Source organism: Melospiza georgiana, chromosome 5 (assembly GCF_028018845.1).
Source record: "Melospiza georgiana isolate bMelGeo1 chromosome 5, bMelGeo1.pri, whole genome shotgun sequence".
NCBI lineage: Eukaryota > Metazoa > Chordata > Aves > Passeriformes > Passerellidae > Melospiza > Melospiza georgiana.
The window spans coordinates 19,094,273-19,112,973 of NC_080434.1; the positions used below are offsets into that span (position 1 = coordinate 19,094,273).

The following is an 18,701-nucleotide window of genomic DNA, read 5'->3' on the forward strand; positions in this document are numbered from 1 at the left end:
ACAGCTGAAGGTGTTTATGTGGGGGTTTCTGGCAGGGATTTTGTGGGCACATCACTCTGAGGGAGCACAGAGGTCACCAAGCTACTTGGAGGAGAATGGATGAAGAAAGTTTATTCAGCATTTTGACATTAAGCAATGTGGCAAAGACTCAAGAAACTTCTCGGCCAAGTCCAACATCACTGCAGAATCTGTGTCTGCTTGCATGGACTTAATGTGAACTCTGTGAGGTGCTTCAGCTTTGTCTCCGAGGCACTCGCTGTGCAGGAGGGACAGAGCACGGATCAAGGTGGGGCTGTGCTCTACTCCCTGCACAAGCTGCCAGGAGAGCATCAGCTACAGCTCCACAGCTCCCCTCCACTGTGGCTGGGCTCCTGCATGTGCTCAGCTTAGGAAAATGTTTCTTCTTGCTGCGATGGCAATAAACAGAGCACTGCTAGAGCCTCGTGGTGATGGATGCCTGCATGTCCACTCAGTGCTGAAGGACAAGCACAACACAATTCCTTTCATCCTGATTTCATCTTTCTGGGTAAATAGCAGCCCATGTTTAGTGGGATGCCAGGATGACTAATTCTGCTGGGGACTTCCAAGCACAAGCTTACTGCAGCTTGACAGAAGAATCTAGAAAGAAGAGCTGACTTTTGTGCTTGGGGGCATAGACAGTGTCACAGGTACTTGTCAGAAGCATAGAGAACTGGAGGAAAGAAAATGCAGTTTTTGCCATAAGCCTGAAGCAATCCTATACTGCCCACATAATGGGGTTTTTTTTTTCTGCTTGGTTATTGAACAGTTATTGAGCTGCGCCTACCTTGTAAACCCCCTTCTGCTTTGCTACATTATTTGCTCTTTCACTCTCCCTATGATAATACTGAAGATGGTAGGCAGCACTTCCCAGTCCATATGTGCAATTCCCTCTTCTTGCTGTTTCATTTTCAGACTGCTCCTTGGGCTAATTCCCAAGCCAGTCCTCAGGAAGGTCACCAGGGTCTCTCATATCCCCATGTGTCCCTACTGTGGACTTCCCACTCCTTTACCCTCCTCCCAGTGCCTCCAGCCTCTGCTGTCTTTGCTCAGAAAGCTGCTGTGGGGCTGGAAGGCAGCGGGGAGTGGTGAGGGTTCAGCAGGGTGATGATGCAGCCCAAACATTTTTCGCTTTGGATCTTGCCTCAGATTTTGGTTAGTCCTGCAGTAGATGCCAGATGCCAAGTCACTCCACTGAATTGTGTATATAGGGCAACAAAGCTTTTCCTCTACAGCCTGCTTTAGCTTAACTCCAAAAGAGCAGGAGCAAAACCAGCCATGAACTGCTCTTGCTGCGCAGAGCAGGGCTGGCTGTGTCCATCACTCAGCAGGGGTGCCTGTCTGCCCAAGCCATGCTGCTGGCAGGGATGGGTAACTGGGATGTTCAGGGAACAACAGACACAGGATTGTCCAGAGAACGGCTGGTGAGAGCCTCTGCAGAGCAGCCAGTGCCATGGGTACAACAGCACAGGGCTGCCAGGGCTCAGTGGCAAGAGCTGCTCTGCTCTCATGATCTCCCTGCACAGATGGTGGACAGGGATTCTGTTCCTTACCACAGATGCAAAGATTAGGATTCCCAAAATGTAGGTGTGTACAGTCAGGACATTTAAGCACCTGTATGATATGCACTCTCATCACACAGGTGCATGTGATGCACACAAAAAGAAAAAAAAACAAGTGATGCTTCTGCGGGGTGCACAAAAATATGAACTTGGGAGGGATCTGCTGGGAAGTGACACAGTAGTCATGCTGTAGTCTCATATCAGGAAAATGACTTCTCTTATTCAACAAATGGACTTGGTGCAAACTGAGAGAAAAAATGGATGTTACACATTAATAAGACACAGAGACAGATTTTATTTTGAACCAAAAGTTAAAATTTATTTGGAATATCAATATACCCCCAAAAATAAAAATAAAAACTTCCTTTTATGTAATGAAATAGCCATTTGAAAATGGTAAAATAAAGATATTTATCATACTATTCTCTTCTAGTTATTGTACACATATTAAGGTTGTTTTTCTTTTTCTGAATATAAATCTAGCTTGAGCTTTAAGGCTCCAAAAAGCCTAAAGCATGTAGTGGCCCTTTTGAGAAAGCAGATAAGTCAATCAGAGCTGCATTTTTTCAGCAGACAGGCCTGTTTGAAGCTGTCCAGGACTGGACAGAAGGGAGATTTCTCAGGAAGGTCACTGTTTCAGGGAAGTATTATTTTATACCCATTGGGAAATACACTCTAACCTCTCTTCATGCAGCATTTTACATTATGATGTCCTGGGGAGGGCCCTGGTTACCCTTAGCTGTCAAGTTAATGTGCAGATCCAATCTTATTTGTGTTGGTACAGTTGATTCAATTTAAGAAATCAAATCCTACCCTGTGGTGTTTGCTCTGCTAGAAATTAAGTCAGTAACAAGACCCTGGTCCTGCCTTTACCCCTGTAAGCAAAAGCCTGTGTATGTGCACTGCCTGCAAGGGAGCGTTCATGATAGCAGGATCAGGGACTTGTCCTTTCGCTTGCTTTTAATAAAATAAATGGAATGGAAAATGTATTGAAATAAAGCCGTGGAAACCCACTGATAATTCTGAGTTACAAATCTTCCCTTGTAGAAGGCTCATTGATGCTGGGCTGGAAAATATGACTGAAGACCCACGTCAGAGCTGAGTAATGCCCCAGAGGGTTCATATCACCACTAAGCAAAAAGGGAATTTAGGTCTTACATCACCCTCTGCAACTGGGCTCCAGTGGGCTGAAGCAAAGCTACCCAAAGTCATTGGACATCTCACCAACAATCTCACTTTAAGCAGGCATTGGAACAAGTCCTGAACTTATGCAGTATGGTCTGAAATATGGATTTCTTCCTTGATCAAAGCCATCTTCATTACTTTATGTCTGTGTTTATGGTTCCTATACAAAGATGCTGTACTTCTGCTTCCGGTTCTGAAGTAGACAACAGGCTACAACTCCTAGAGATATTACAGCACCACTGCATTGCATCTGGCACTGCTTACAAAGGCTGCTATTTCATGGTCACAATAATTGGTTTCTTGTGCTCTGTTGCCTGAAATCACCTGAATGTTGCCTGAATCCTAAGGTACCATTGTTTTCAACTAAAATGTCCCAAGTTTTTACTTTCAGATGAAAAAATAAAGTACACCCAGGACTTGAACAAGTTATCAAACCATGGATGTTCCTCCAAACAAATCCACAGACCCACCTTGGCACTCAGGGAGCAACTGCCTAATTAACTTCTGCAGGAGGGACCCCTACATGGAAGCTTCATTCCACCAGCCACCCCATCCTGAGCACTTGGCACTGTGCAGCCCACCCTCCTTCCACACTGCCTTTCCTCATCTTGGAAGGGAGTGAGTGCTCACCCTGGAAATACTTTGTCCTGGGATATGGAATAGACCTCCCTCCGTGTCTCTCCTGCAACTTGTGTGCAATATTTCATTCCTGCTACCCTGCCTGACTCCTTTTGCACACTTTGGCCCTTATCTTGCAAAAAACCCAAATCATTTTACTGTGAGATGCTGGTGAGAGGTCTCTTTTGGAGCCAGCTGCTCCTAGTTGGGTGTCATCAGTGAGCCCAGACATAAATCATCTGTGACTGAGTTACAAAAGATCTGTAAGAACCAGGGGTTTCCTTCTCATCACAGGCATGGTTTAAGGAGGCTGCAGAATTATCCAAGTTTTTGTTCTTTCACTAACTAGTTTAAAATATTTTCCTTAAAGTGTTCACTACACAGAAGTAGTTTTAAGGAAGAGCCAAATTCTGCTGGCAGCTGCCTAAGCATAAATCCATACTGACCTTTCTGGTTTTATTTCAGTACATTGCATTAATGCATCAAAACATAAAACACAGACTTTGACCCTGGTAGAGTGACCTCATCAACAGTGGAACTTTCCTGACTTTAACAGTGGATCCCATAACAGTATTTCTAGCATGTCTCACAGCTGTCACAGGTCCTATAATCCTTGGTAAATTTATATAAAGTCTGAGTTCCCCGTGGCATGTGTGAACACAACAGAATGACAGATTTCTTTAAAATAACTAGGGAAAAAAAGAGTTCTGGTACTGGACAGAAAAATCTGAAAATATGACTCCAAGACCCAAGCCAGGGGAAATAAGTAGGACCCAATTAGCTCTGTTTGTATCTTGTGGCTCAAAGGTTGGAACAGCAGGAGTACTGTTGTGGTGTCATTACATGACAAGCTCAGTGTTTAAGAATTTGCAAGTGGATTAAATGTGATGTCTAAATATGATGCATGTATGTTTCAGGGGAAGAAAAGTAAGAAAAACAGTGTCAGCTGTATTTTGTATTTTTGTCAAATTCTTTAATGGCAGTTAGACCATTTGGCTCCAGTGGAAAACCTCAGAGGAAAAGCCTGCTGGTACAGTAGGGCCATAGGACCTTGTAAATGTGTGTGTGATGTTCTAATTTCCTGAAGCAAATGGCAGTGTCACAGCCAGCTCCCAGTGTGACAACAAATGCTCCCTAATTTGTCACAGTACCTTACATGTCTGATCCTGCTGCCACATCCCTACAAGTGTCCTTGTCTGCAGCCCAGTCACCTGCCAGCATGCCCCCTGCATTTGGTGCTCAGCTTCCCCTGCACACCAGGGGTGCATCTGCACTGCCTGCTGAGGAGGTCACTCGGGCTGGTGACTGCACTGGAGCTGCTTCCCAGGCAGCAGAGAAGCTGCAGCAGGGCAGCTGCCTCCCCCACAGCCAGCCTTGTCTGGGAGGGCACTGGGCATGGGAACGGTGCAGAGGCACCCATGAGGGCTTTGGGAGATGGGGAAAGAGCAGGTGAATTTCTTGCTCTGCTGAAATCAGTGTTGGCATTGCCAGCATTGCCATCCAGGACCTAGAAATATGGGGGTTTAATCCTATGCAATTAAGGAAAACAGAGTATGAAAGAGGGGTGATTGCTGTTTGCAACCCACCCTGTTTCATGCCTGTGTTAAAGTTGGGCAGCAAGTCCTTGCCAGGCTGTGATGTCACTTGCCATCAATAAAGGTTTTCAGTCATGAGCCATAAGCCTCAAATTTGCAGGAGATATGCAGGGCTCCTTCCCCTCTGCTCAGATAAAGGCAGTCAGGCACACTGGCTCTGTTCAAAGCACAGCAAAGCCTCCACTGACTTCAGAGAGTCCAAGAGGTCTGCTCCAGCTTCAGCTCCAGACACTGGACCACTTCCAGCCCCTCTTGCTCTGTCTGAGAGACTTAAGACACATGGGACTGAGGCTCTAAATGGCACAATGGTGGGCTCCTACTAACACTTTATCAGCTAATTGCAGTTAACTTTAATTTTGCCTTTTCCACTCTTTACTGGTCTTCTTAACCTGCTTTTTAGCCAGGGCAAAATTAAACATGAGGAAAAAGGCTTATTTAGCGTTATAATTATCTACTCCCAAGCTGTATAACAAAATGCTTTACACATTTAATTGGTTTTGTCTAATATTTCCACGTATACAGTAGTCCTATTAATGAGTATCATAGCTTCATTACTGCATATCACATTTTGCGATGGTTTGTACCATAAAATAATGTCAGCACATCAATAACTTAAATAACACAAATGTAAACTCATTTTCTGCTTTTTATAATTACAATTTGAGCCTGAAAAGGCCTTTGATTTGTAAGACCATTCACATAATATGGAATGTAATTTTATTTGTTTTTCTTTTGTATATAATGAGACACCGAAAGCCCTTGTCATCTCTTAACAGGATACTAAAGCAGCTCTGTTTCATGAATGACAGCACAATTAAAGCTAAAAATAATAATTAAAGAAACCCCTTTGTACTGTACAATCTCAAATTAAAGCAAGAAAGATAATGACAATCTTTTGCATTAGCCAGGAAATGTGATTCTCTGCCACTGGGCTGTTTTTTCTTGTTGACAATTCACAGAATGTGTATATGGGTGTAGTTATAGGTGTGTGTATATTCTATGCAGAACAGCAGTCCCTATTTTGTTGATCTAGTTCTTCTAATTGTTTAGTTAAACTACCTAGCTGTTACAATTTAGAATACTACATTAACACATTTAACATCAAGTTTACATACTTGCGTCTTTGAAATACTAGGAACTTTTACACATTTTATTTGGCTTTGTAAGGACTGGAATATCACAGATAATGCAATCTACTTGTCTTTGAAAGAATATGGCTGTTCTCAACTAACTCTCTAAGGTTCAGAGTGAAATACATTTCTGTTTACATCTGTAGCTGACTTCAGAGAAGAGTGTCTTCTTAAGCGGTCAGTCTGATGTTACAGTACAGATTCTGCAGAGATATATTTATTTAATGAAAGATCACTCTCTCTGGACTTTAGAGTCAAGCTGTTGCAGCAAAATTACTTCATTTAGACTAATTTTTTTCCTACACAAATCTCAAGAAAAACCTGTTCCAGGTATGTTTTGTAGTAGTATCTCCACATGACCAGAGGAGGGCACTTTGAACATCTTTGCACTGCCCAGGAGGCAGATGCAGAAGCACAGTGATACCCAATGTCACACAGTCCTGCCACCTCTCCCGACTCAGGCAGGCATCCTTGTGTCTGCAAAAACACAGAATCCAGATTGTACCACAGGGCTCTGTTCTGAAAACAGTGGGCAGATAAATCACTCTCTTCTCGCTAACTGCGATTTCTCCCAATTTCCCCCGTTTAATCCGGTGTTGCTGCAGGCTAAATTAAGAGCAATGGATAATTCCTAAAAATCACGTGAGGGGAGTTGTCTCCCTCTCCTTTCTGAACATCCCTCCGCTATTAGCCCCTGGTAATTTAGCAAATATTGATTGATTTAACCCTCTATGACTTATCCTGCTGCAGAAATTCCTTGCCTTTAACTGAAAAATGCACTTGGAAATGCACTCTCTGAGATATGTATTGCAACAGTGCATCTTTTCACATTAAACTCTTGTAAAAATACTGCTCCTTTCCACCTTCTGAGGGAGGTCACTCTGTATCCCAGATCTGCTCTCCTGGCAGAGTACATAGCAGAGAAATCAATCTCTTCTCTTTTCCATACATAACCACAGTGTGGAGTTCAGCCAGTTTCCATGCAGGAAACATCTTTTTGGGCTTCATTTTGGCTGAAGGTATTAACCTTCTATGGAAAAAAATTTAATTCTGCAATCTTGTTGTTATTATAGACAGATTTTTTTGTCACCTCTGCTTTTTTTGTTGTTGTTGTTGTTTAATGCAGAGAAATTATTAGAAAGGATTTAGAAACCTTTTTTCTTTTTCTAAATAGAAGTCTCTCCTCCACCTTGGGGAAACACACTGCTTATTTAATGTACTTTTTACTCCCCCCTTAACATTATTCCATTTCTCCTTTCTTCTCTCTTCTTTTCTTTCTTTTTCTTGAATTTTCTCTTCTTTTCTCCTTCTTTTCTAGAGCAGAGAGGTACAAGAAGGAAGTTGTCTTTCATCAGCAGTCCTTTGAGATAGAGTAGAATTCAGTGAGTCCTCACCATGATAGGATCATAAACTTACTGGGTTAAACCAAGCTAACTTTCCCTAAGCTGCCAAGTTTTAGCTGCACCATACATATATGTGTTTCCTTGTGCCTTTTTTTTTTTCTTATAATTTTGTTTTTTTCTTGATGACCCTGAGCTATGGCTTCTCGTTTCTACCTCTAGTCAACCTTCCTTTCTTTTCTGGTTTTGCCGATATAGGCTTCAAAGAAAAAATGGCAGAAGAGCACAAAGTAGCTGAGGTACATGAGAGAGGACCAGATGATGTTCTGCACGTGGGAATGGCACTGGCCATGCTGCATCCAGGAGAAGACCAGGTAATTGATCACGCAACCGATCAACATCTGAGTGATCTGCGACAGGGTGATGAACATGGCGAACTTGCGCGAGACCCTGAAGCCGGCGGCCCGCAAGGCATAGTAGGAGTACATGACGGCGTGCACCCCGTAGTTCATGGTCATGAACCAGCCCCCGCCAGCCACCATGTCCTTGTACGAGTACCAAGAGTAAAGTAACACTGTAATGTGATGGTACCAGTGCAAGAAGATGAGCTTCTGCTTCCTAAGAATAATGAATATTGTATCACCTGTAGTGAAAGCAAAACACACACACAAAACAAAAAAAAAAGGGGGGGGGAGGAAATGAGAAACATATCAAACAATTCCATAATTAACGCAGTGCTCTCTTGCCTTTGCTGCTGCTGGAGTATACACTACTTTAGAGCATGAAAACCACCTCAGCTCTAGATCTGAAAGCCTGTCTGAGAGCCAGTTTGGCTCCTAATCCCTATGCAATCTTTAGCAAACCAATGCATTGACATTTTCCTGTATGGATAGCCCCATCTGAAAACTCTGTGAGTGTTCTTGGTAGCCTTTTGCTGCAAACATTATCCACAAAAGTCTGGGGTGAGGTAGGTGGATGTAGGTGTATCGTCTCTTACTGTGAGACTGCCTATTATGTACTGTGACTGGAAGAGAAATGCAGCTTGACAGAGAGCAGAAAACCTAGAGGAAGCAGCACACTGTCCTCTGGCTCAAATGTCTAAGTGCAAACTGAACCTAGTTAAAATTGGTAGAGCCTTTTGAGGTAATACACAAAAAAGCTGTTGCATATGCAACTTACCATACTGAAAGAGATGCTTCCAGGAAGAAATGTGGGTTATGTTGAAACATTCCTTTTCTGCAAATCAATCTTACTATTGTATAAAAGTTAGTATCATTCATCTTGCTTGCTTTTTTTTCTTCTGTCTGCTTCTCATATTGCAATGAGCATCTCAATTAGATTTATGGATATATATGTATGCTACTTGTTTTCCACTATTACACAGTGGAAACACACAGTGGAAACACACAGTGTTTCCAAAAGGATCCCTGAGATTTGAACCCGGGACTTAGTTTGGTATGTAAATATCCCAGGAAATCTAAGTCCTGAATATTAGTCATGGATGGAAGCAAAACTGCACTGTCTTCTCAAGGTCTGCAATAAACCATAACACTGTTCACTTCATTAACTGCATGATGTTGACTCATATTTTAATAAGTAATCATATGTTCAATTTATTGTTGCTGTGCAGTTCTAGCTGATGTTCCCCATTTTTAACAACTAAATTTCTGTGGGTTTGCAGCAATTTAAGCAGCATGAAACCCAGGGATTCTGACACAGCAAGGCAACTGGTGTCTGTCTCATTCTAGTTTTAATGCTGATGAATTGCTGTCCTCTTTAATTTGCTGAATTAAATTACCTGCTGAAAGGTAAAGTCTCATTTTTGCTGTACACCTGAACATGGTGAGAGCTGCTGTCCTTTGGAGCTTAATAAGGACATCCCCTGAAATGAAAGTTGGAGGGCTGCTCCTTTCCATTAAAACAATCCTTTCTTACACTAATAAGCCATGGATGAGAACACATGAAGCCTGACTTTCAAGATGGCTTTCACATGGATATCGTAAGTACCCTTGTCAAGAAACTGCTGGAGAGATATAAGTTTACAAAAATCAAGACTGGAAAAGCTAGGGATATTATGGGAAATTGATTTCTACTTGGAGGAAGCAGGCAGCCACAGCTTTCATAGTTTAGAGAGGAAGCACCTTACTGCTCATAATTGTACACCTAGGTGTGTATTAAAGAATAAAAACTGCAGAACGGAGGCAGAGCCTGACTCAAAGCTTCTTGCTGACACAGTTGCTCTAGCCCACCCTCCACTTGTGTAGCCACAGGGTGTGTGACTGCCAATTATGCCACTCCCATTTGCCTGCAAGTAGCTCAGGAAAAGGTATGGACCAGATTGCTTTTACTTCTCGACTGCCCTGCTGTGTACAATCACTGCAGTTTATTCCTGGGCTAAAGCAGGTAGCTTGGGCTTGGTTATGTTTACTCAGTTTTTCTGAGGCTTAAATGGGATTTTGACAGTGATGAGACCCTTCTTGAGCTGTCTGCATGGATGTTTCTTCTCTAAAAATACACAAATGCATATGAGAGAAAGAAAAAGGGTACTCACCTAGTTCAGGTGCTTTGCTTAGCACAAATGCATATGCCCAGAATTTGCTGACAGGTCCAATGTAAAAACTCTGGTCACACACTGACTGTTTCAGGCCTTTGGTCATCAAAATGTACAGCATGTAAGCACCAGTTCGAACAGCACCGAATATACTTTAAAACAAAAAGAGAAAATCAGGAAAGGTCAGTGGACATTTGAAATCACAATGCCATCACTTCAAACCATTATGAGGAAAAGGCATAACTGTGCTGAAATAATAAGTTTGAGACAGCTTGAAAGTTGAAGAAGCTCTGCTGGCTTCTAGGAAGTTACTCTGAACTCAGACCTGTAAACTGGACCGCAGCCACATCTCCTGGTGCAAGTCTGGAATGCTAACATCAGTGTTTTTTATTTCATTACCACAGGAATGATCCTTCAGCTTTCAGGAGCAGGGAAACATTCTATTTCAGCTCAAAACAACATGTAGAGTTTTGATGCTGATGGCTGGGAAACTACAAGAAATGGGTTGATAAAATGTTTATTAGCAATATAATCAGGACCAATTCACTCTTCTGGTTTCCTCCGAGTTTCCTCTCATCCTTCCCTGTATTTGTTACATCCACAGGAGCTCTGAGCACAGCAACACCTAGGCACACAGATTTTGATGAGGAATCTCAGTCAGAGCCAGTGTTTTGGTGCACATGCTTGACTTCATCCCTGAACAGGTCATTGCTAACAGCGGAAACAGGTAGTTAAATCAAGCTGTAAACAGCAGATGCACCTTCACCTTATCAAAGTGAGATGCAAGATAACAGTGTTCTGTAAATGAGAAACTTCAACAGATTTGTAACAGTATTAATTACTGCAATTACAGAGGGGATAGGTTGACATCCAGCTCATATCAGGAACAAAGGCTTCTGTCTCACCAGCAAGGAGCTCTGCAGAAGGAGTTTTGTCTCATTGTTTTATGGCAAGAACATGCCTGCCCATTGTCTACTACTGTAGCTTGGTGGCCCCATGTAAGTTGTGATGAATACTGGGTGAAGGAAGCAGCTTTCAAAAAGAAATAGAGCAAAGACAGACTCAATCTATTTAGGGGTTGAGTATATCTTACTTTATGCCTACATCATACGTTCTCATCCCTCTACCCAGCTCCATCTTATTTCCCCTCTAACTTCTTTCTGACCTTGACCTAACCTGGTTCCCACTGTGCCTCACTGTCATTACATGGCAGCAGGCAAAACAAGCCACCTAAAACTGCTGTGTAAACACATGTGGGTAATGCAAGCTACCATTTATGCAAATTGTGTGAAAGAAGGAACAGTTCCTCTGAAGCTGTAAATTCTTTGTTACTTGCCCTTGTCTTGTGAAGTCAGTATTCTGTAAAAAACTACTGTTTTACAATCATCAAGGCAGCCTCAAAAGCTGAGTTTGATGGCAGTTTTTATGCTTCTTGGTCAGACTAGATGGTTCTAGCAAGCCTACTGCACATTAAAACGGCTACCTAACTTATATATAATCTGCACAGAGTATTCAGATTTCCAAATCCGCAGCATTGCTACACCCAGTCAAATTTCCCTGCTGCTAAGGAACAATGCAGCTTGCTCTCCCCTGTCCACTGCATGGAATCTGCAGCCCAGTGGAGGGCCACAGTGCCTGCTGCTCTTTGGGCTGTCAGTGGCATCACAGATGGGGCTCTACAGCCAGGTCATACCCACAGAGGTATGCTGCATACTGGCTCCTGCACCATTACCTTCTGATGCCTGAGGTTTCACTGCACCATCAGGAAATTCAGACAACTGTGAGCACTTACAAAGCTACTATTATTATCTGCTATTTGCACTGTGGTATTTGCTCATTGGGTCTGCTGCCAGATGAGTCCTCTTGTGCTATGTGCAAGTAAAAAACCACCCTGCTGTGGTTTCCAGGCGCACTGAAGAAGTATAGCTGAGTCTGGGTTTCCCACTAGCATTGCCCAAAGCAATGCACACATTCCCAGGCTTAGGCAAGAGAGCCACTGCAGCCTCCCATGATCACCCACCCCTGCATGCAGAGGGGACAGTGCAGAGCTCTGAGCATCCACACAGCTCACAGTGCATCCTCTCTCCATGCAGGGTGGTTTCCACTCAGAAATGTTCTCTCAGCACACTTTTCTCACGTCTTTCAGGCATCGGTTATTTAAACTCAGCAGAGTGCCAAAACCTGCAGGAGGAGTTATGAAATGAGGTGCAACTCATTCTGTGTCTTCTCTTTGGTGTTTAAAATATGCCTTTTTTTTTTTTCTCTTTTTCTCAGGAACCGCATTTCTCACTCCCAGAAGAAGACAGGAGATCCGGACAGAGATGTGATCTGATCACTTCCTGAGGCAGTGAACTCCTCAGGCTAGCCAGGGCATGCTGCTGCCTGCTCCTATGTTTTGGGTGGTTGCAAAACTGGGTGGAGGAAGATCAGGCAGAATACCTGATGATACACTGGTTTCTCCCATTAGCAAGTATCTCAGTGCTGACATTAAAATGGGGGGAGAAAAGGAAATTTTAAATAATGAAATCAAATAGCTGCAAGCAATATGTCTTTCTCTATAAAGAAGCTTTATTGCTTTTCTAAAAAATTGTTTGCTACTAAAGAAAATTCTGTGCTGTGAACACAAATGCAAATGAGAAGAACACTTGTTGGAGCAGCAGGCAAACAATGATCTAACTGTGATTTGGTAGGGACACCCAGGGATCTAACTCAGACTGGTAACAGAGACACAGAGTCTCTGCCTGGGGGGCATTACAGTGTCCCTTTTCTGTCTTTGAGATTATATTGATGTAATTCTGCTTGTCTTTCCATTTAGCAGCTACTGCGGAGCTCTCCTTGGAGCACACACACACACACACACACACTCACACACACACACACACACACACACACTCACACACTTTTCCACAATTCCTCAGGATGGTGGCATCCTTTAGTTCCATGACTCTAGAAGTGACCCCAATTACAGCTCTACACAGTGTGAGTCAAACTAATCTGTATTTTTTTTTCTCAACAGAAACCAAGTTACATTTTCACATAATTCACCAAGGAAGGCTTTATGCAAAGGAAGGAAGCAAACTCCAAGTAACTGATTCAATTACCAAAATAGACAGTATGAGCAGGTAGAAGCTTTTGAGAAGCGCTGCATGCCAAAACACTGCCTTGCCAACAAGTATCTGCCACTTGAGACGGAAAAAGATCTAATGCATGCCTGCAAATGTGTCTTGGAGCCAGAGAAATAAGCCTGCTTTCTGTGCCCCTGCCACTTAATCTTGTTTGTTCTGTAAGGTAAAATCAACCAACAAATTTCTATCTTGCAAAGACATGATGTGCAGCAGAGTGATGACACTGCTTACTCAGTAAATCACTTCTGCTACATCCTGTCCTTGCCCTGCTCTCTGCTGTAGCTTTTGTGAGGTACTGAAATGAACTGCTTACCAAAGCAGTCTGTCTGGTGGGAATCATCTGCAGGGATTTTCAAAATAAGGTAGCAGTGAATTACTGTACAATTACAGTCTGTACAATTACAGCTAGAGAGACTGATCAGAAACTGCATCATCTAATGCAGCTTTCTTATGTACTCAGGCTCAGAGTGCCCTACATTCTCCTCCCTTCAGGCAGTGACTTCTCTAGTAAGTTAAAAAATGCCCAATAGATATTTTACTCTCCATAGTATTATCAACATATGTCCATGAGTAAAATACAAACAAATATTTTACCATCTCAAACTTGTTTTCACACAGGGGTTGGTGGGTTGACCCTGGCTGCATGCCAGGTGCCCACTAAAGCTGCTCTATCAATCCCCTCCACGACTGGACAGGGGAGAGAAAATATATCAAAAGGTTCCTGGGCTGAGATAAAGGCACAGAGAGATCATTTAGCTGGTTACCATCAGGGGCAAAACAGAGTCATCTTGGGGAAATTCCTTTATCACCAATCAAAACAGGATAGCATAATGAGAAATAAAAGCTAAATCTTAAAAACATCCCCCGCCTTCTCTTCCTCCTGGGTTTAGCTTTACTCTCGAATTCTCTACCTCTTCTTCCCCAGTGGCGAGGGGAGGAGAGGGATGAGGAATGGTCCTCCTGCTACCAAAACCTGGCCACAGAAATCCAGTACTCAGAGGGCCTCAAAACACATCCCATGCATGGGTTATGTGCAGAATTAAGAAGGGCTCGAGAGCTGGTTGGAGAGGTGGGTAGACAATGCAGGTGTTATTGTATGAAGCCTATTGCTACTTTCTGCTGTCTCCATCCTACCTGCCAGTAGGGAGTGAAGTATGTTTTTGTCAAAAGCCCACGTGAGTAGCAGGTACCTCAAGCCTTCAGTCCAACCCCAGATGGCACTGCAGCAGGCTCAGCTCCTCCTCACAGTGGAGGTCACTGCACATTTTTGCTAGGACTGCTTTCTATGGAGATCCATTGCTGCACTTGGCTCCTGACACTTCTGGACACTCCACTCTAGGCTCAACACTGCAGAACTGAGCAGGGAACGTGACTTCCAAATAAAAACTTTGGAAGTGCAGCACAGAATATAGCAACATGTCCTAAAGGGCAATCACAGAGTGGAAAGTCTCTGCTCTGGCTTTAAAAAAGCTTAACCAAACAAAACATGCAAACTGTATATACAGTGCCTAGCTGGTTCAACCAGTCTCTGAGGTGTTTTTGCCTGCAGTGTGCTGTGGGTGTGCTGGGCTAGTCCAGCAGTGAGCCAGCCAGCCAGCCAGCCAGAGCTCCCACAGGTCCAGCTCCAGCTCCCAGCCTGAGGACCAGTTTGAAAAGAGAAAAAATATTAATTCTGCCCCAACCCGCTTACATGGTGACTCACAGGAGTTCTGGCAGGTAACTCTGTGCCCTGGAAGCACAAGGCTATGGCAAAAAGCACAACATCCTCCTTTGTGGAAGCCCCATCGGGCAGACAGTGTCCTGGGAAAGCAGCTGAGACAACCACACTGACTGCAGCCTGCTTGTACCATAACAGCAAGAAGAGCAGGGAAGCAGGTTCTTTAGTTTCCTGTTGACGCTCTTTTTTTCTTTTATTTTAGCATGTGAAATATTTACAGAGGAAGAACTCTGCAACATCTAAAGGGCAGCAAGTGAAGAGTGTGGAGCTTCCCACACCTTCCTTCATGACAAATCAAACCATGTTCACCTTACTGTTCTGGTCAGCAGCAGTGCCTTGGCAGTCATTCCAACCTTCCCTTCTGTTGCTGAGGAGTTATAACGTAATAAAATGGCCTTTCTGTGCCCTTCTGATTTAAATCCCACAGTCCTCAGGAAAGAGGAAGCAGTAGCACTGCTTTGGCACAGGAGTGTTGGAAGCACAGCAACCCCTCAGTCTGTCAGTTCCAAGCAGCAAGACAGTCCTGAGAGCACACCTGGAGACAGCAGTATCTGTACAAAGGGGGAGCAGAGTCCTTCTGTGCTTAGCCAAGCAACAGAACACACACAAGCTATGAACCAATGCTGGAAAAATGCAGGGAGGAAGCATGTATCAGAAACAACTCTCTGAAAAGAATGCAGCTTCATCAAACACTGCTCAAGTCCCCAACGGGACAGTAGCCAAAAGAGTAAAGAAACTCAGGAACTCCTGGTATTACCAAGCACCATATACAAGGTTGGTGCATCTCCATGTCAAAGAACACCTCACGTCATTCAGTCGTTCACTTGCTGTGCTTTTAACTTATTCCTAAAAATAAGTTTGCATTTTCAACATGAGTGGTAGGTTTGTTTTGCAGTTCTCTGGAAGTATTCATAGTTTTTCTTCTCCACCTGGTAAGGATGAGCTTCTTTCCAATCACTCACTTATTCCGCAGTCTCACAGTACCAGCCCATCAAAGATGTTCACCACAAAAATAACACAGCAGACAGGGTTAGGTGACAGACTTCTTAAGAAACTGACAGATTTTGTTGCTGGAAATTAAGCTTTTTGTAGGAGATTTCTCTTGGTCTCCCATAAGACCCTGCTCTGGCCATGTGAGAAATAACAGTAGTTTTGGCTGACTCAGTAGACACTGGGGCACCTCTAGAGGATGCTGGCATTGAAGGGGGCACTTGCCAACCAGCAGAGGAAAGGGTTTTTTCCAAGTTTTGTATTATTTTTCCTAGGTGACTAGAGATAAAGTTGGCAGACCAGTGTTGAGAAATGGCCTATTCCAGGGAGGAAGGAGATGATGACAGTTCCTACCTAGCAAACAGGGCAGTTCTGGGAATGTGCATTTGTATGGCAACCACATACTAATATATATTTACAGCTGTATTGTAGAAAGATAAACCTAAACTATTACCTGTGTAGACAGGTGAGGTAGTCAGATCACAGTGTGCTTGCTGTATTGCTATTGCTGTGGTGATTATACTATCAGCCCAGTGGGAAAGATGGAAGATTTAATGAACCACTGGCCTGCTCCTAATCTAAAATCTGTCTTTGTATTTTGTGGTAGTTTCAGGTCCCCTAGGAGCAGAGTACTCTGTAAAAGTGCTAACCTTAATAGCAAAAAGAGAAGGCAGTCAAACAAAATTTTAGCAGTTAAATCAGAATGCTCATGGGAGTCTGTCCTCATCATCTGCAAAATAAAAAAAAAAAGGAACTGCATTTTTTTCAGTTCTCCCAGGATGTGGCTATAGAGAGACTAGCTTCTTTTTAAAGCTGAGCAACACCAAAAGGGAATGTCCAGGTTAAAGTGTTTATCTGGGTAATGACAAATGAGGAAAGGACACACTGCGGTCTGGTTTGAGCTGACCAGACTTATGGACCAACACCCTACTGACTTTTACTGGTGCCTGGGTGCTTATTCAAAGATTATTGTTCCAAAAACTTTTGTGGGCAGATGTGCCAGCCTCTTTTAAGGCTGGGAAATGAATTAAGACCACAAGAGTAGGCTCCTTAAGAGTCTGTCCGACAGAGAGAGCATTCCTTCCTGCATTGATAAGGGATGGTGAAAAACTGGGTCACACACCAACCTTCCAGTGTACTGAAGCAAAGGACAAGTGAGAAGTATGTTTCCTGGCCAATTAAGTTTCCTTAAACTTTTGTGTCCATGGGCACATGTTTACAGGTATCACTGAGAATGTGGGTTCTGTGGCCCCCACTTTCTGGGGGATTGTCGTGTGCAGGAACATGGCAAAGGGGCAACACAACTCATCAGAATTAGCAATTGTTTTGATCTTATTTCTGATACTCAAGCTGCTCTTGGGTGTTTGTGGATTGGTTAGGATTCATTGTAGCTGTTCTTCCACTTCCTTTTTTTCTAAAATGACCACTTCTTAAGTCTCATTGTGACTTTTTTCCACTGATGGACATATTTGTCCACATCTGGCCAGCTCTGCAGGGGGAAGGGAGGAGCAGCATCAACTTCACTGGACAATGTGCAATATGTGATGGTGCAGTACTAAAAAAAAAAATAAAAATATATGGAACAAATCTTCTAAAAGAGAGAATGATTTAATTATGCCCACAAAAATCTTAATATATAGTGTCACGAACAGGTTGTCAGACCACCTAAATCTCAGATGTGACTCCTGTCTTAGTTTGTCTTGATGGTATTCAAAAAAATTTACACATAAGTGTAAATTTTGTAAAGTCACATAAGTTCCATGAACTGCTATAAGTCCTGGATGTTCCTGTATTTAAACTGGTGTAGAAAATACATGGTTTCTTTAGACTTACCTTTGATTGCAAAATCATGATATTTGTATGGTGAAAAGTCGATCATTAAGCAGAAATTAAATGTGACCAATGAGCAAAAACTATCATTTGACTGTTGTTCCACTTAGTGACCTACGTGGCATTAATGGCTCTTATTTTGATTTCACAGAGTTAATGAGATCTGTTGTTAAGTCACTGCAAAATAATGAGTCCTCAAAACACACAAAGGACAGCCTAGAAAAGGATCTGGCACCCAACATGCTAAAAGGTCAATGTGACACAAGGGCAGCCTATACGAAATATTAATTTGTACTAATAACTGACTAGAAGAACCAGCTTTGTAAGTCTGTGCCTAGTTATTAAAAATATTTTGCTAGGTTTGTGGGATAGTGTTTAACTTTCCAAATTAATTAATCAGTCTCTTGGTCCATAAAGGATACACAGAGATATGGTACTTAACAAAAAAGTTTGAAAATAATGGTACTGAGTATGGATTTGGTCACTCTTAATTCTAAATGTAATATTTTTGAGGTGTTTTATAACTATAATGCTTTATTTATAAGCATTGAAAAGATAGGACTTCTTAACAGTGAGTTACGTAGATATCCTAGACAGACACTTGTTCAAATCACAGCTGCTGAACTCAGCCCAACTGTTATTTTGTAAGAAACGGCAAACAAAATTAATGTAATTAGGCTATTGTTTCATTGTCTTTCAACATTTCCAAAGTGCTTTCAAGCAATGCCAAGGTTAGTGATGAAGAGGGAGACCTGATCCTGCAGAAAGACTGTTGTTTTAAGACATTTGTAAAGCACTTCTCTGTTTTACCTCCTAGAACTGATCCAATACCTCCCCAGAAGGCTCTGCCTCCTTACTGAATCCACTTCAGATGAAAAGAGCATCTCCATTCTCTCCACAGCACAGACCTTTCTCTGCCATTCCAAAATCTTGATCTTCTCTGCTTTCCAACAGCCAAGGCCTACCACCTCCAGCCTGGGCTGTCCCAGAGTTACCAACCTAAGTAATATTCAGGCCAGCAACTGCTTTAGGTCAGACGG

At 42.8% G+C, this 18,701-nt stretch overlaps 1 protein-coding gene across 1 annotated transcript in view; it reads right to left on the reverse strand.

Moving 5' to 3' along the window:
* Positions 1 to 1,872: 1,872 nt before the first annotated feature.
* Positions 1,873 to 18,701, reverse strand: part of ELOVL6 (ELOVL fatty acid elongase 6) — a 78,812-nt gene continuing 61,983 nt past the window's right edge. The window contains exons 3-4 of the mRNA XM_058024414.1: positions 10,000 to 10,151; positions 1,873 to 8,091 (exon numbers count right to left, since the gene is read on the reverse strand). Coding sequence (XP_057880397.1) covers positions 7,667 to 8,091; positions 10,000 to 10,151 — 577 coding nt within the window. The 3' untranslated portion in view covers positions 1,873 to 7,666. The remainder of the gene's footprint in view (positions 8,092 to 9,999; positions 10,152 to 18,701) is intronic.